The sequence below is a fragment of the Pelophylax lessonae genome, assembly GCF_965119305.1.
Source record: "Pelophylax lessonae genome assembly, chromosome: 3".
NCBI classification, from domain to species: Eukaryota; Metazoa; Chordata; class Amphibia; order Anura; family Ranidae; genus Pelophylax; species Pelophylax lessonae.
In genome coordinates this window covers 61699415-61717946 of record NC_138770.1, presented here as the reverse complement: position 1 = coordinate 61717946, position 18532 = coordinate 61699415, and the positions used below count along the sequence as shown (strand labels likewise).

General features: G+C 45.1%; 1 protein-coding gene across 3 annotated transcripts in view; it reads right to left on the bottom strand.

The window, feature by feature from the left end:
* Positions 1-18532, bottom strand: part of PTK2B (protein tyrosine kinase 2 beta) — a 259908-nt gene that overhangs the window by 38061 nt on the left and 203315 nt on the right. For all 3 annotated transcript variants that reach the window (XM_082251132.1, XM_082251130.1, XM_082251131.1), the window contains exons 22-23: positions 4507-4615; positions 870-944 (exon numbers count right to left, since the gene is read on the bottom strand). In XM_082251132.1, coding sequence (XP_082107258.1) covers positions 870-944; positions 4507-4615 — 184 coding nt within the window. The remainder of the gene's footprint in view (positions 1-869; positions 945-4506; positions 4616-18532) is intronic.

Sequence of the window (18532 nt, the reverse complement as noted above, 5' to 3'; positions counted from 1 at the left end):
CACATGCAGGTCACATATCATGGTCCTCCGGCATACTTTAACTTTTTCAGCTTAATGTTGAATTTTATTTCCCCGATTAACATCACGCCATGGAGACAGCCCGCGTTGGGCACCGTACCGCTAATTGAAAATAAATGACATTTAAGGAGACTGCCAGGAGTTTGAGTCTTTGAAGTGGAACTCATCAGAAATTCACTTCTACACCTCGGAGGATCGGTGAGGGCACCGGACACTCTCCGATAAGGTTTTCCTTTTAACTCGGAAATGTCTTTACATTTGTGGCTTCTTATCAGCAAATGACACATTCATGCCCTCATTGTGGCCACATATTTCTCTGTCCTAATGACGTCAGTGCTGCTGAACAGCAGGAAATTAAATATAAGCCGCTGTCCATCCTTGTAGCGTCAATGCCGCCGTGATGAGTTGCTATGTAGCATGGCTGGTGGGGAACACAGACAGATCATTTTCAGACACAGCAGAAAATTGCTGTAGAGGTGGTATTGCTGCCAATAAAGGAGTGCCGGCAGTATCCCAGTACCAGGTCCATTGGGTCAGCAGGTGGGCCAAGTCCCTTGTCCAGCAGGAGTTGCCTAAAAGATACTGTAGCGGGAGTGCAAGAGGTCAGTGCAGCATTCCAGGCCTGGAAAGTTGGTTCAGGCCTGACAGGTGCCACAATTTTAAAATGGCACCAAGGACTCAAGTGGTTGAAGAACCAACACATAGGGAAATGTACATGTATTGCAGAAATTCACAGATTTTTATTTTTTATTTTTGCCCAGACATACATAGAACAGCAGAATGGACGCCCAATGCACCATCAGTAGCTTGATTCAGTCTTCTTCTTATAATTAGTGGTGACCGGTACTAACCTGAAACTGCAGTTTTGGTGCTAGTAAGTTCCCTAAGTTCCCGGGTGCAGCTGCCTTGTACTTTGGTCGACTTGGCTGAAACAAAAAAAATAAAACAATTATTGTATAGGTATAAACTGTATATACAGAGGTGTAACTAGAACCTTCAAGGCCCCGGTGCAGGAAACCATGAAGGGCCCCCCGGACCCTTGGCTGGGGGCCTTCCCTTCAAGCCTGGGGCTCTTCCCACTGATCCTGGGGCCCTTTACTCTCGTTGGGGGGCCCTTTATTACGGTCCCGCAGCGGGACCTTTTCACAAGTACTGCAGTGGGCCCCCTTCCTGCCATCTTGCGGCCTCCCCACGATGGTGGAATGCCAGGGCTCGGTCACAAGTGTGACCTTTACGATCCTGGAAGTTGTCAGGTGTCAGTAGTTTTTATTTTTTGGTAGTTTAATTGTATTATTTTTTATCATTTTATTTTATTTTTTTTACAATGTCACTGACTATGACTCTGTCCATTCAAAAAAGGAAAGAGCTGGTAAATGACATATTTACCGACCAGTTCCTGGTTCTCTATTGTGACATATCCCCTGCAGCAGCTGGCAGGAGAGGGAAGGGAGCACAGTGGGAGGGGAGGGGGGGGGACCAGGGGAGCACACAGGGGCCCAGAGACAGCAGAACACAAGTGAACTGGATAGGAGGCGTGGTGGGGGTAACATACAGAGGAACCAATCTCCTCCATTTTCCTCCTGCAGCTACAGGAGGAAAAAGGAGGACAGTGATTTCTCTAAATGCTGCCCCCGCCGCCCCTCCTATCCAGGCGTACAGGGGAGCCGCACAGGCCCCCGGCAGCATGGGGCCCGGTTGCAATTGCAACCGCTGCAACCCCTGTAGTTACGCCCCTGTGTAGATACACATTTTGTAAAGAGTTACAAAGTAATTTATAATGTTACAAATCCTTCTCACACAGTTCTATGTCATATTTTACATCAGTAGACTACAAATTTCTGCTTCGTGCCAGCGTCTTAAGGTGGAGCCCCAGGCACAAATAATTTTTTCTAATTTTGGAGACAAACTGGGGAAGACTTGCCTGTCCCAGTGACAGTGACAAAAGTAGGAAATGAGGACAAATCTCCCCAGAGAGAGACACGAGGAAGACCTCAAGCAAAAAAAATGTTTCTATTAATGGATAAAACGGGGAAGGGTACGTTTCCCCGTTACATCCTATGTGGTCAATCAGACAGATGGAAGTGAAGGGGAAACTTACCAACTGGCACCAAAAACAAATAGGGAAACAAGGACAAATCTTCACAGATGGAGACATAAAGAGGACCCCCAGCCAAAAATTGTTATTTTTTCAGATAGACTAGTGAAGGGTATTAACCTTTTTCGGTTTTTTATTGCTGTATTTATGGGAAGTTTCCCCCTCACATTGTATGTGATCATTCAGGCAGGAAGGGAGGGAAAACTTACCAACTGGCACCAAAAACCAAGAGGAAATGATGACAGATCTCCCCAGATGGAGACACAAAGAGGACCTCCAGCCAAAAAGGTTTCTGTTTTGGATCGTATGGTGAAGGGTATAAACTTCTTTCAGATTTTTATTGCTGTCCCTGTTAGGAAGTTACTCCCTCATCATCAATCATCGTCAATCAGGCAGGAAGCAAGGGGGAGAATCCCAACTGGCACCCAAAACCATTAAAGAGAATAATAACAAATCTCCCCAGATAGAGACACAAAGAGAACCTCCAGCCAAAAGATTTTTCTGTTTTTGAAAAGAATGATGAAGGGTACAAACCTCCTTCAGGGTTTTATTGCTGTCCTACTTGGAAAGTTTCCCCCTCGCTTCCTACGTTAGGGCCATTAAGGTCAGAAGTAAGGGGAAAACTACCCAACTGGCACCAAATCCAAAAAGGAAATGAGGACAAATCTTCCCAGATAGAGACATGAGGAGGACCTCCAGCCAAAAAAATGTCTGTTTTTGGAAAGAATGGTAAAGGGGACGAACCACTTGCTGTCCATGTGGGAAGTTTCCCCTTCACTTCCTATGTGGTCATTCAGGCAGAAAGTGAGGGGGAAACTTGTCAACTGGCACTAAAAAAAAATGAGGACAGATCTTCCCAGATAGAGGCTCAGGGAGGCCCCCAGCCAAAAACATTTCTCATTTGGATAGAATGGTGAAGGGTACGAACCTCTTTCAGGCTTTTATTGTCGTCCTTCTTGGAAGGTTTCCTCCTCGCTTCCTATGTGGTCATTTAGACTCGAAGTGAGGGGGGAAAATTCCCAACTGGCACCAAAAAAATGAGGACAACAGATTTCCCCATATAAAGACAAAAGATGGACCTCCAACCAATTTTATTTTTCTATTTTTGGATAGAATGGTGAAGGGCATGAACCTCTTTCAGGTTTTTAAAGAGTGAAGAGAATTTTCCCAACTGAGGCCTGAGACAGTAATGAAATTTTTTCCACTTTATGGAAAACTAAAACAGGATAGTACAACCATAGAGGCAAATGTATGCCTGTAATGTTACAGAGATATTTATTGAGAACTATATACAGCTGTTTGGGGATTTTTGGGCCAATCATCAGTGTAGTACATTGAAACCATGGCTTCTATGGAGTAGAGTTTGGAACCCAACAAGACAGAATAACCATACAGGCTATTGCAAAAAGGGACTAAAGCAGTGGTCTCCAAACTGTGGCCCTTTGCTTGCCTTTATCTGGCCTTTGGGGTACTAATCCATCCTTTGACATCAGCAATTCCTGTCACTGACACCAACAATGGGGCATTATTCCTTCCAGTAACACCATCAAAAGAACACAATTCATCCCACTGATATCAACGATGGGGCACAATTCATCCCATTTTCATCAAGAATAGGGGGGACACTATTCCTTCCATTCATACCAACGATGGGCCACTATTTCTCCCACTGACACCAACAGCGGGGCACTATTCCTTCCACTGACACCAATGACGGGGCACTATTCCTCCAATGATACCAAAGATAGAGCATTGTTTACTCCCACTGGATGCCAGGACGTTTTTTTACTCCCACTGGTCCTAGTCTGGCCCCCCTAAAGTCTGAAGGACAGTAGACTGGCCCTTTGTTTAGAAAGTTTGGAGACCCCTGGACTAAAGGAATCAAAAAGCCTCCAACCAAATCATTGTGTAGCACTGGAAAGCCTTCATAAAACCAAGCTTATTCACATTCCTCATTCCATCACATAACCAAAAAATAAGAGAATTTTTCCTTGTTCCTGGAGAGTGGGCAGAGCCATGTAATGCAAATCATAGCTTTATGTCCCATCAGCCAAATGCATGTCCAGAACCTCTGATGTATAATGCAAATATACTGTAGCCTTAAATCAAAAAAGCCATTTATTCCAAACTGCATAAGGCTGTTTCATGCTTGTTGGCCATCATCAGTGCCACTAGCGCATGAAAACCAATGGTTTCTAAGGAGAAGGGCTGGGGACCTGTTCAATAATGGTGGCCTAAAATAATGTATGCTCCTCTTATTTTTGGAATGTGTAATAGAATTTACATGTGAATACCTTCTGTTTTGACTGGAGTTGGACTTCAAAATCTATATTTGAGATTACTACTGATCCTTCAATACTATAAATCCTGATGTGACCATCTGAAGATTTTACCTTCGGTGGAGGCTCTTGCATGGGAACGGGTTCGATAATCTTCGGCGGTCGTTGTCGGTTATTCCTCTCTTTATCCCTCGCTATCTCTTTTTCTGTCTGGTAGATGTCACTGTAGGTGGATAGTAATAGAGTATATGAATATTAGACTGTACCAGGTGGTCATGTTCTAATTTTTTTTCTTACATTTACACAATCACTAAAATCTTTACACTTTAGCATGGTAAAGTGGAAATCCATGGAGGCCACTTGGGTTCCTCCTTCCCAAACTGGTCGAACCAAGTCTTTACACAGCTGGCTTTGTACATAGTTACATAGTAGGTGAGGTTGAATAAAGACAATAGTCCATCCAGTTCAACCTGTGTAGGTGTGTGTGTCCGTAATCATCTTGCATACCCCTGAATGTTCTGATCCTTGAGATGTATGTCTAAGACAAACTACAAAACCAAAAGGAGTTCCCCTTGGGTGGGACTTTTTAGGCACCAAGTTAACACATGAATACAAGAAAATATATAAAAAATAGATTCTTTATTAAATTACACTGTGTAATTTAATAAAGAATCTATTTTTTATATATTTTCTTGTATTCATGTGTTAACTTGGTGCCTAAAAAGTCCCACCCAAGGGGAACTCCTTTTGGTTTTGTAGTTACTTTTTGGGATGTGGCACCGAGGGGATTTATGCAACATGAGCGACTATTTATTTTACTATATGTCTAAGACTAAGAGTCTTTTGAAAGACACCTTACTTCCCGTAGAAACCACCTCTTGTGGTAGAGAATTCCACAGTCTTGTAGCCCTAACAGTAAAGAACCCCCCACGTTGCCTGAGGTTAACCACTTAAGCCCCGGAAGATTTTACCCCCTTCCTGGCCAGGGCCTATTTTGTGATTCGGCACTGCGTAACTTTAACGGACAATTGCGCGGTCGTGCGATGCTGTACCTAAACGAATTTGGCGTCCTTTTTTTCCCACAAACAGAGCTTTCTTTTGGTGGTATTTGATCACCTGTGCGATTTTTTGATCATGCGCTATAAACAAAAAAATAGCGTAAATTTTGCAAAAATAACAATATTTTTCACATTTTTTTATATGAAATTCCCAAAAAAAAAAAATGTAAAAATCAAAATTTTTTAACATTTTCGGCCAATTTGTTTTATGCTACATATGTTGGGTAAAAAAAAAAAAAAAAAAATCGCAAAAAGCGTATTTTGATTGGTTTGCGCAAAAGTTATCGCGTTTACTAACAAAGGGAAAGATTTTTGTCATTTTTGTTGTTGTTTTTTTAAACGCATAATGGCGGCAATCTGCGATTTTTTTTGCGGGACTGCGACATTGGGGCGGACAGATCGGACCCTTGACTGACATTTTTGACACTTTTGGGGTTACCAGTGACATTACTACAGTAATCAGTGCTATACATATGCACTGTTACTGTAAAATTACACTGGCAGTGAAGGAGTTAACTCTATTGGAGAGGGAGGGGTTAAGTGTGTCCTAGGGGTGTGCTTCTAACTGTGATTGGCTGTGGCTGTTTATGTAAGAACAATGATCAATGGTCCTACATAGTAGAACTGTTTGATCATCGTTCTTTCACAGGGAGAACTGACAGGCGGCTTTGTTTACACTAGCCGCCTGCCTTTCTCCCGCTGTCACCCACAAGTGCCCGGCGGACCCAGGGGGGTCCGTGACCGAGCGGGAGCGTGCCTCCGGGGGCGCGCCCTCGCTCCCCACACCCTTACAGGCTAGCGACGTAGATCTACGTCGCTTTGCCTGTGAGGGGCTGACTGCCGACGTAAATAGTCGTTAGGCAGTCGGCAAGTGGTTAAAACGCTTCTCCTCTAATCGCATTGTATGCCCCCGAGTCCTCATGCAATCCTTTTGACTGAATAGCTTTTTTTCTATGCTGAGATCACCATTGAGATATTTATAAATTGCTATCATGTCCCCTCTCAGGCGTCTCTTCTCCAGGGGGAATAAATCAAGCGATTGCAGACGCTCCTCATAATTAACCACTTGCCGACCGCCGCACGACTATCTACGTCGGCGGTCAGCCCCTCACAGGCAAACTAACGTAGGGCTACGTTGCTTGCTTGTGAGGGTCTAGGGAGCGAGCGCGCGCCCCCGGGGGCGCGCTCCCGCTCCCGCGTGGTCCCGGACCCCCCCGCGCGTGTGACCAGCGGACCCGATGTCCGCCGGTCACTCGGCGATCGGCGGGGGAGAGGGAGAATGTCAGGCAGCTTGTGTAAACAAACTGCCTGTCATTCTCCTCGCTGCAAAGACACTGATAAAACGGATCTGGTATGTAGATCCGTTGATCAGTGTCCTTACAGCTAGAGCCACAGCCAATCACAGTAGAAACCACGCCCCTAGGGACACACACAGCCCCTCCCTTCCAAATAAAGTTAACCCCTTCACTACCAGTGTATTTTTACAGTAACAGTGCATATGTATAGCACTGATTACTGTAGAAATGTCACTGGTAACCCCAAAAGTGTCAAAAATGTCAGTCAAGGGTCCGATCTGTCCGCCGCAATGTCGCAGTACCGCAAAAAAAATCGCAGATCGCCGCCATTACGCGTTAAAAAAAAAAACAACAAAAATGACAAAAATCTTTCCCTTTGTTAGTAAACGCGATAACTTTTGCGCAAACCAATCAAAATACGCTTTTTGCGATTTTTTTTACCAAACATAGGTAGCATAAAACAAATTGGCCGAAAATTTTTAAAAATTTTGATTTTTACTTTTTTTTTGGGGGAATTTCATATAAAAAAATGTGAAAAATATTGCTATTTTTGCAAAATTGACGCTCTTTTTTTGTTTATAGCGCGTGATCAAAAAATCGCACAGGTGATCAAATACCACCAAAAGAAAGCTCTGTTTGTGGGAAAAAAAGGATGTCAAATTCGTTTAGGTACAGCGTCGCACGACCGCGCAATTGTGCGTTAAATTCACGCAGTGCCGAATCGCAAAATACCCCCTGGTCGGAATGGGGGTAAAATCTTCCGGGGCTTAAGTGGTTAAGGTCCTCCAATCCCCTAATTAGTTTAGTTTCCCTTCTCTGGACTCTCTCCAGCTCCAACACATCCCTCCTGAGGACTGGCGACCAGAACTGGACAGAATACTCCAGATGTGGTCAGACCAGAGTTTTATAAAGTGGAAGGATTATAGTCTTATCTCTGGAATACATCCCTTTCTTTATGCATGCTAATATTCTGCCGGCTTTGGCAGCTGCCGCTTGACATTGCATGCTGTTGCCTAGTCTATCCTCTACCAAGACTCCCAGATCTTTCTCCATTTTTGATTCCCCCAAAGGTTTCCCCCCTAACGTGTATTGTGCTTTTATGTTTTTAGTCCCCAAGTGCAAAACCTTACACTTCTCCACATTAAACCTCATTTGCCAAGTCGTTGCCCACTCCGTTATTTTGTCCAGGTCATTCACACATGGGGCACAGTCATGCTGCAACAGAAAAGGGCCTTGACCAAATTGTTACTACAGTTGGAAGTGCATAATTGTCTATAATGTCTGTGGGAAATTGTGTACATTCAGCCAAAAGGGCATTTGTGAGGTCAGGTACTGATGTTGAAAGAGAAGACCTGGATCACAATCGGTGCTCCAATTCCTCTCAAAGGTGTTCAGTAGGGTTGAGATCAGATCTCTGTGAAGGTCATAAGAGTCTACCCAAATTGGTCAAACCATGTCTTTGTACCCAGGGGCACAGTCATGCCGGAAAAGAAAAGGGCCTTCACCAAACGGTGACCACAAGATTGGAAGCACACAATTGTACATATGGGAATTTGTGTCCATTTAGCCAAAAGAGCATTCGTGAGGTCATGTACTGATGTCAGACAAGAACACCTGGATTACAATAGGCATTCCAATCCATCCAAAAGGTGTTTAGTAGGGTTGAGGTCAGGTACTAATGTTGAATGAGAAGACCTGGCTTATAGTCGACATTTAAATTCATCCCAAAGGTGTTCAGGAGGGTTGAGGTCAGGTACTGATGTTGGATGAGAAGACCTGGATCACAATTGGTGTTCCAATTCATCCCAAAGGTATTCAGTAGGATTGAGGTCAGTTCTCTCTGAACGTCATTTAAGTTCCTCCAACCCAAACTGGTCAAACCATGTCTTTGTACACAGGGGCCAGTCATGCCAGAACAGAAAAGGGACTTCCCCAAACTGGTCTAAAGAGCACAATTGTCTTCAATGCCTTTGTATGCAGTAGTATTAACAGTACCCTTCACTGGAAACATCTGAACTCAATGGGTCAGATAATCTAATGGTATTGCCCCAAATATTTGGCGCATTGAACACTTATTTAAGAAATGCTCCACATAATTATTCAAGTTCAATGGAATGAATAATAAGATGATCATGTGACTAGTGTGCCAAATGTCAAAGCGCAACACACTGCACCAAAGTCGCACAACCTGTGCTACATTAATTATTTTTTTAGAAAATGGGTTTGTCAATATTGGAGGTATGCAGTATTGCGCCAACAGGCTGATGCGGGATAGTCAAGTTTCCGCTCCTAATAAGCTATTCACGCTGAAACATAAAAGATTATGTAAAATCCAAATTGTGCATGTCCTTCTTATATAAGAATCCCTATCAGAGTTCCCCTTATAGGAAAAGAAATAGCCGCACATCCAGGGATTCCAATAGGTTTCAAATACCTTTATTTCCAAAAAGTTGCAATTGATGACACCAAAGACACCAGCATGAAGTCTCATAGACGTGTTTCACACATACATCTTGTGCTTAATCATTACTTGGTAATGATTAAGCACAAGATGTATGTGTGAAACGCGTATATGAGACTTCATGCTGGTGTCTTTGGTGTCATCACTTGCAACTTTTTGGAAATAAAGGTATTTGAAACCTATTGGAATCCCTGGATGTGCGGCTATTTCTTTTCCTACAAGTGTTCCCACGGAGGCGGGCCGGGGCCAGCACTCTATTGGATTTCCTATCTCCTGGCAATCACCACACACTATACACCTGGAGCAGCGTCTTTCCTTTCTTCATTATCCAGAGTTCCCCTTACATTAAGATCCCCATCAGAGCCCCCTTTACATCACTGTCCCCATCAGAGCCCCCCTTACATCAATATCCCCATCAGAGCCCCTCTTACATCAATATCCCCATCAGAGTCCCCCTTATATCATGTTCCCCATTAAAGTCCTCCTTACTGTAGAGCTTCTCCTTATATCAGAATCCCCATCAGAGACCCCCCTTAAATCAAGATCTCCATCAAAATCCCCCCTTATATCAGACTCCCCCTATACATCAGGAGTCCTAATCAGAGTCAGAGGCGTAACAACAGGGGTTGCAATTGCAATCGGGCCCCATGCTCCAGGGGGCCTGTGCTGCTGCCCTGTAAACCTGGATAGGAGGGGCGGCGGAGGCGGCGGGGGGCAGCATGTAGAGAAATCACTGTTCTCCTTTTTCCTCCTTTAGCTGCAGGAGGAAAATAGAGGAGATTGGTTCCTCTGTATGCTTCCCCCGCCACTCCTCCTATCCAGTTTACTTGTGTTCTGCTGTCTCTGGGCCCCTGTGTGCTCCCCTGCCACCCCCCCCCCACTGTGCTCCCTCCCCTCTCCTGCCAGCTGATGCAGGGGATGTGTCACAATAGAGAACCAGGAAGGGGTCGGAATATATGATATTTATCAGCTCATTCCTTTTCTGAATGGACATGAGAATGACTATGACAATGAAAAAAATGTACTAAAATGATAAAAAATAATACAATTAAAATACCAAAAAATAAAAACTACTGACACCAGTGGGTGAACTTCCAGGATCGCAAAGGTCACACTTGCAACCGGACCCTGGCATTCCACCACTATGGGGAAGCCCCAAGATGGCAGGAAGGCGGCACTCTGCAGAACATGTGAAAGGGTCCCGCTGCGGGACCGTAATAAAGGAGAGTAAAGGGCCCCAGGATCAGTGGGAAGAGCCCCAGGCTTGAAGGAAAGGGCCCCAGCCAGGGATTTGGGGGGCCCCTTCATGGTTTCTTGCACCGGGGGCCCTGAAGGTTCTAGTTACGCCTCTGATCAGAGTCCTCCTTACTTCAGGGCTCCTCTAAGAGTCCCTCTTACATCAGAATTCCTCTCAGAGTGTCCCATACATCAGAGTACTCTTTACATAAGGGTCCCCATAAGAGCTCCCCTTACATCATTGTCCCCATCAGAGCCCCCTTTAAGTCAGAGTCCTCACCAGAACCCCTTTACATCAAGGCCGCATCAGAGCCCCCTTATATCCAGGGTCTCCATTACAGTCCTCCTTACATCAGGGCCCCCATCAAAATCCCCCCTTACATCAGATTCTCCATCATAGTCCTCTTTACTTCAGGGTTCCTCTGAGAGACCCCTTACATCAGTGTCCCCATCAGAGACCCCCTTATATCAGAGTTTCCACCAGATTGCCTCATTAAATCAGGATAAAGCAGAGACCATGAGGAGCCTCTCCTGATCTAAAACCTCAATCTGTGCACAGGAATAGGGCACTGGCACTAGCTGGGGGGGCATATAGGATCTTGTAGTGCTGCCAATTGTGGCTACTTTGGAGACCCCAGCCTTAAAGCATAAAAAACTCACATCATGCATCTCGACATTTACAGATAAGCAACTTAGACAGCACTGAAACCAACAAGCAGGCGATTATTTTCAGATGGTGAGAGCACCAATGGCAGCCTACATACAGCATGTCTCCCCGGACAGGTTCTCTTTAATGAAAGTCACATGTTCCATATATTGTCTGACCAAATAGTGAAGGTTTATATTTGGAAACAAATTTCTGATCTTCTCTCTCCATCTGACACTGCAGCCATCGATCATTGCGTTGGCAAAGTCATTATTCCAGTCATTTGATGGCGGCCCATTTACAATCAGCGCTGGCGAGGGGCAGGAAATGCAGCATCCAATCTTTGTGCCATAAATAGTCAAATACTAATGATGACGTTTCATCCACTTTGACAAATTCTCTTTATACACCAACAATATTACACTGCTATTCTGATCTACAGGTCTACCAGAAATCATAAATCCTTGTGACTTTCAGTTTATGGATGAATTTCATACTAGACGACAGGTCTGGAACTGTGTGCGATGGAGCCAAATAGCAAACCCATTAAAGCTGAACTCCAGAAGGTTTGCATTTCTGTCCATCCAGTCCTGAGATTCACATAGCTCTGCCACATAGCACAGCCCTATCTAGCAGAGAAGGAGACTCAATTTTTGTCTGCTACAGTTTGTCAAAACTTACAGGTCTTGCTCTTCCCCCAGCCTGTGATTGGACAGTGAAAGAGAAGCAGCAGACTGATTCTTTCCGTGTCACTCTGCATGATGCACTATGCTGAGGATACCCTTAGAAATGTCCTCCCTTTGACAACTAGCAACCAATACGATCAAACCCAGCCACCAATGACAGCTTTGGTCCATACTAGAGATTGGCAGAGGTGGGGGACTTGAGTCACATGACTTGACTTGAGTCAGACTTAAGTCACCAGTTGGAGGACTTGAGACTTGCTTGACTAAAATGAATAAAAGACTCGACTTGACTTTGACTTGGCATTCATGACTTGAGACTTGACTTTGACTTGAGACATATGACTCGACATGACTTTACTTTTTTATGTTATTAAATATTTGCATTTTCTCAAGATGTGTTAAAGCAAAATGAATGTGCCTCTTATGTTCTTGACACCACAGTCACTTAAAACACCTCAGTGTGTTCTGATTTTTAGGACACTGGCTGTTTAACAATGGAAATACTTAACCTGTTTTTAGTGACCGTGGTGTTGAAACATGACCGGATGAAGGATTTTGAGCTGTTTGGGCATTCAAAGTGTTTCTTTAGGCTACGTTCACATCTTGGCGCTGCTATTACAGGCGTTTTTAAGGGCGTTTTTGCAGGCATTTTTTGTGCAGGCGTTTTTTGTGCAGGCATTTTTTGTGCAGGCGTTTTTAGATTGAATAGAGACCAATGGAAACCGCCTGTAATCTGCCCAAAAAGAAGCTCATGTACTTTTTTGAGCGTTGGGCGTTTTGCTCACAGCGTCAAAATGCTCAGATGTGAACAGGGGCCATTGAAATGAATAGGATTTGTCTTGTTGGGGGTTCTGAGAGCTGATCCTAGAGCAGAAAAACTCCCCAAAACGCCTACATGTGAACGGAGCCTTAATATGCCAAGAAAAAAGCACTAAGCAGTTTTGTTAATGTTGAAAATAAAACAGAACCTTTCCTGACCACTGACTTTTAACTGATTAAAAAGGTGAAAATGGGGGTAGATCAGTATTTTGACTTGATTTGTGACTTGACCAAAATAAATGACTTGACTTGCTTGCTTTTCGCCACAGTAACTTGGGACTTGCTTGAGACTTGAAGGTTAAGACTTGAGAGTTGAGACTTGCTTGTGACTTGCACATGTGTGACTTACTCCCATGTCTGGAGATTGGGGTCTAATCATTATGGTTATTGAACATGTGATCACTATGTCTTCTATACCTAGTGATCACTTCAAAGCTGAAGCCTTCATTCAGAAAAGGATTTCAACTTGCAGAGCCCCCTACAGTCTGTAGATGGCAGTTTGTCTCTTATTTAATAATGTATTTGTCTGATACAATCATAGATTTAAAAAAAAACCAATACATTATTCAAATACATTATTATTATTATTATTAAGAACCCCCCCCCCCCCCCCCCAAAAAAAAAAACATTGATCTCTGTGAAATAATGACCCCTAGGGGCAAATAGCCCCACAATTCATTTGTGTCAGCAGGATAGTGTCCCCAGGGAAGAAAGTGCCCGAAATTATTAGTGTCAGTGGAATAGTGGCCCCATGGGAAAATGGACCCTCACATCATCGGTATCAGTGGAACAGTCTCCCCAGGGGAGAAAGTCCCCCAAATTAATAGTATCAGTGGAATAATGGCCCCATCGGGGAATAGCCCCCCAAATTGTGGGCCCAGGGTAAAATGGCCCCAAAAGAATTGGTGTCAATGGAATAGTGGGCCCCAAGGGAGAATGCCTTTCCCTCAAATCATTGGTGTCAGTGGAATACTGGACCCCAGGGGAGAATCTCCCATCCCCTCCCCACAAATAATTGGTGTCAGTGGAATAGTGGGCCCCAAGGAAGAATGCCCCCTCCCGATGATTGGTGCCAGTGAAATAGTGGCCCCACGGCCCAATAGACCTACAATTCATTGGTGTTAGCAAGATGGTGGCCTGTAGGGGAGACTAGCTGATCAGTTTATTGGTGTCAGTAAGATAGTGTCCCCAGGGAGGATGGCCCCAAATCAATGGTATAAGTGGAATAGTGGCCCCCATGGGGGAATAGACCCCCCCAAGTCATTGTTATCAATAGAATAGTGGGCCCCAGGTGAGAATGGCCCTTTAATTCTTTGGTGTAAGTGGAACAATAATCACCAGGGGAGAATGGCCCCCAAATCATTGGTTTCAGTGAAATATTGAGCCCCGGGGGAGAATCATCCCCCAAATAATTGGTGTCAGTGGAATAGTGGGCCCGCCGAGGAGAATGCCATTCTTCCCTTAAATCATTAGTGGCAGTGGGATATTGGTCTGCAGGAGAAACTAGCATTTCAAATTATTGGTGTCAGTGGAATACTGGGCTCCAGGGAAGAATCCCCCCTCCCCCAAATGATTGGTGTCAGTGGAATAGTGGGCCCCAGGGTAGAAGGCTTCCTCCCAGATGATTAGTGCTAGGGGAATAGTGGTCCCCAGGGCCCAATAGACCTACAATTCATTGGTGTTAGCAAGATGGTGGCCCCTAGGGGGGTCAGTAGGATAGTGTCCCCAGGGAGAATGGCCCCAAATCAATGGTATCAGTGGAATAGTGACCCCCAGGGGGGGAATAGACCCTTCAAATCTTTGTTATCAATGGAATAGTGAGCCCCAGGTAAGAATAGCCCTTTATATATTTGGTGTAAGTGAAACAATAATTAACAGGGGAGAATGGCCCCCAAAATCATTGTTATCAATGAAATAGTGGGCCCCAGGTGAGAATGGCCCTTTAATTCTTTGGTGTAAGTGTAACAATAATCAACAGGGGATAGTGGCCCCCAAATCATTGGTTTCAGTGAAATATTGAGCCCCAAGGGAGAATCAACCACCAAATAATTGGTGTCGGTGGAATAGTGGGCCCCAGAGGAGAATGCCATTCTTCCCTGAAATCATTAGTGTCAGTGGGATATTGGTCTGCAGGGGAAAATAGCCTTTCAAGAGACGCATGTGCTGTAGCATCCAAGATGGCTGCTTAACCCGGGAGCTCCGCACTGTCCCGGCAGTCAAGCGTACCCCATAGCCAATCACAACCCACAAGTCAAGTGCCCTTAGCAGCATCAGTTTGGTGAAGCTCTCCTCCACCTTCAGGAGGTTCGGTCCGGTGAGACTATCTACTATCCAAAGGAAAAGATCCCTGAAGCCACTTTTAACCGTCGATAAGACGGATAACCAAATAGACATTTGATAACCAAATAACTTAATAGAACAATCTAAATAAATAAATAAATAAAATAAATAATAATAATATATATATTTTTTTTTTTTTTTAAATAAATAAAATACATAAATAAAAATAAATTTGATAACCCAATAGACATGGAATAACCAAAGAGACATTATGTACCGGTGGGCCTTTCCATTCGCACTTAAGTTTACCTATACAAAACGTACTTCTTTTTCAGTTTCCCGGACAGGGAACGGCCACTGTTGAACTTGAAATTCATCTCGCAAGATCCTGCCTCGACTCCCTCTAACTCCCTACCTGGATCCACCAAGCAACCAATACCCACAAGTCCCATAACCCCAGTGTGGAGCAAGACCAAGTACAAGCATTCCATGGACAATTGGCCTTCTTCATCACCCTCCGCTACTAAAACACTTATTTTTTCCTGGCTGACCTTGGTTATACTGGAAAAGGTGCATCCGAGCTACTACCTCCTGTGCAATGCCTGGTGAGCCTCAAGCACACAGCACCCAGCCTATGAGGTCTCTGTAAACCTCCATTTAATGTTGGCTTAGTATTTACTTGCTTATAAGCTATTGAGTTGACTTGAACAATCTCACTTCTACTCTAAAGCTAACAATGTTAACTGTGCATATCAGTCACCTCTATATTGATGCTCTTGATTCACATACTGGCTTTATGTTATTGGTATTTTCAATAAATAATTATTGAAAGAAAAAAAAATGAATCATTGACCTCAATGGAATAATGGGCTCTAGGGGTGAATAGCCCCACAATTCATTAGTGTCAGTAGAACAGTGGTCCCTAGGGGAGTCTAGCCTCTCAGTTATTGAGGTCAGTAGGAGAGTGTCCGCAGGGGAGAATGGCCCTAAATCAATGGTGTCAGTGTAATAGTGGACACCAGGGAAACATGGCCCCTACATTATTTTTGGTATCAGTTGGAGATTGGTCCCCAGGAGAGAATAACCTCCCAAATCATAGGTGTCAGTGGAATAGTGAGCCCCAGAGAACAATAGCACCTCAAAGCATCTTTGTCAGTTAAATAGTGAACCCCAGGGGAGAATAGCAATCCAAATCATTGGTGTCTGTAGAAAAGTAGCCCCTAGGGAAACAAAGTCCCTCAAATCATTGGTGTCAATAGAATAGTGGCCCCCAGGGGAGAATGGCTCCTTCCCCTCAAATTGTTGTTAGTGGAATAGTGGTTCCCAGGGGAGAATACCCCCCCATCCCCAGATCATTGGTGTCAGTGGTGGTGCTTAGCTTAAAACAGGAGCCAGCACCTCCTGCAGATGATGATCATAAGCACTGCTCACCATTACCTCTTTCCATGAGGAGTAGAGTTGAAATTATTTCAGATCTCTCGTCCCTAGAGTAATTTCAGTCAGGGCAGGGCAGTGGGTGGATAAGGGAGTACCACCGGTCCTCCTGTATGAGGCCTGGGTTAGCAGAGGGGCCCAGGCAGCAGAGGGAATCGTATGTGGGCAGGGAGGGTGATCGGTGTGGTGGGGGGGCAATAACTGGAATGCATCCCATGTATGGCTCTCTTTGCAGCAGCTAAAGCTTTCTTCTTCTCCTCTCCCCCCTGTTGGCTTTTAGCTGCTGCAGAGAGAGTCATACAGGGGATCAGTTCCAGTAATAACCCACCCCCCCCCCCCCCCACCACCACCACACCAATCACCCTCCCTGTGCACCATACATTTCCCCCTGCTGCCTAGGCCCCCATGTGTGCCCCACCACCATCCCCACAGAGCATCTGGCTTCCCTCCTTTCCGCCGACACCTCAAAGCACACAGTAGGATCCTTCAAGAAGGAGAGTGGGGGGGGGGGGGAGAGTTTCTCATAACTGAAGCATTGGCTGTATGAATCCCCATGATTTCTAACAGCAGCCCTGCACTTTCATTTATAACAGGGGTGGCGAACACGCGGCTCTCAAGCCGCATGCGGCTCCCGGCCAAAATGAATGCGGCTCTTTGCCTCTTATTATTTGGTATACTGTGGCTCTTTGCCAAGTTTGGTTTTGTTATGCTGCGGGACCTCTGAGGAGAGATCTCCAAGCGCGTAGTCCCGCCCCCAGGCTGCGTCATCAAGTCTCCCATCTCCCAACTGCACGGGCCAGAGAGCGTGGGGACCCGTGTGTCTCCCTCCCGCCTCAGCTGCCTGTCACGGACATGTCTGAGTGACTGACGAGGGCTCAGCTCAGCCGAGACAGCCACCCGCTGACATCTTCCCTGCCGAGGCTCCGCAAAACCTTATCTAACCAGCTACCTAAGTCACCCTGAGGAGGCCTCAGCAGGCACTGGAGTGCACTGGCAGCAGCACCGACCATCCGACGACCATCCGTGACCCTGCGCATATCAACAGCAGCAGGTGAGGAGGGGAGGGGGGGCTCTCTGATAGGACCTAAATGCAGAGAGGTGGCTCTGATGAAGGATGCAAATGTGGAAGGGGTGCACTAAGGGGGTCTCTGATGGGGGCATTAATGTGTGTGGGGGTCTCTGATGGGGGACATTTATGTGTGTGGGGGTCTCTGATAAGGACATTATTGTGCAGGGGTCTCTGATGGGGACACAAATGTGCAGCAGAGAGGCTGGTGGGGACCAAATGTATGGGCAGAGCCAAAACCAAAATTTTAGCTGGAAAATTAGGGGGTCGTCGTACGCCGGCAAATAAATAATTTCAACAAGGTAACAAAAAACACCTGACTGAGCATGTTATATTATGTGTTTAATATATTATTGTTAAAGTTATATGCTTTTGTGTGAGTGTTTGTCTGTTTTGGCAGGTCACTGCGTGGTGTGGCTCTCTGACTCTCACGGTTTAAAATTTTGGCTCCTTTTGTCGAACTTGTTCGCCACCCCTGATTTATAAGATGTAGTAGTAGTAGTACCTTGGCTTATTCAGGAGGATTTTTTTGGTCGTCCAGTAGGTCAGTCTGAGACTGATGTAACATCAGTAGCTGTTGGAGCGGAGTGAGGACCACACTTCTGAACAACACTAATTATTTTTATAAAAATTGAACACTGGTACCCTAAATGTAACATACATTTGGTTCATCTAAATGTTTATAAAATTACCATATAGCCAGGACGGCACGGTCATAGCTGTGATCAGGGATCTCCAAACTTTCTAAACAAAGGGCCAGTTTAATGTCCTTTAGACTTAAAGGGGGGGCAGACTGTAGCCTTTGGTAATAGAAAAGGTCCCAATGTCAGTGGGAGTAAACAATGCCCCACCTTTGGTGTCAATCGGAGGAATTGTGCTCTATCATTGGTGTCATTGGGAGTAATTGTGCCCTATCAGTGGTGCCATTGGGCCCATTGTTGTTGTCATTGGGAGAATTGTCCCCCATCTTTGTTGGGACTGGGAAGAATTCTTCCCCATTGTTGGTGTCATTGAGAGGTATTCTGCACTTTTCATTGGTGTCAATGGGGGGAATTATGTCCCATTGTTGGTACCAGTGGATGAAAATAGTGCCCCAAGGGCCTGATAAAAGCAAGCAAAGGGCCACATCTGGCCCCAGGGCCGAAGTTTGGAGACCACT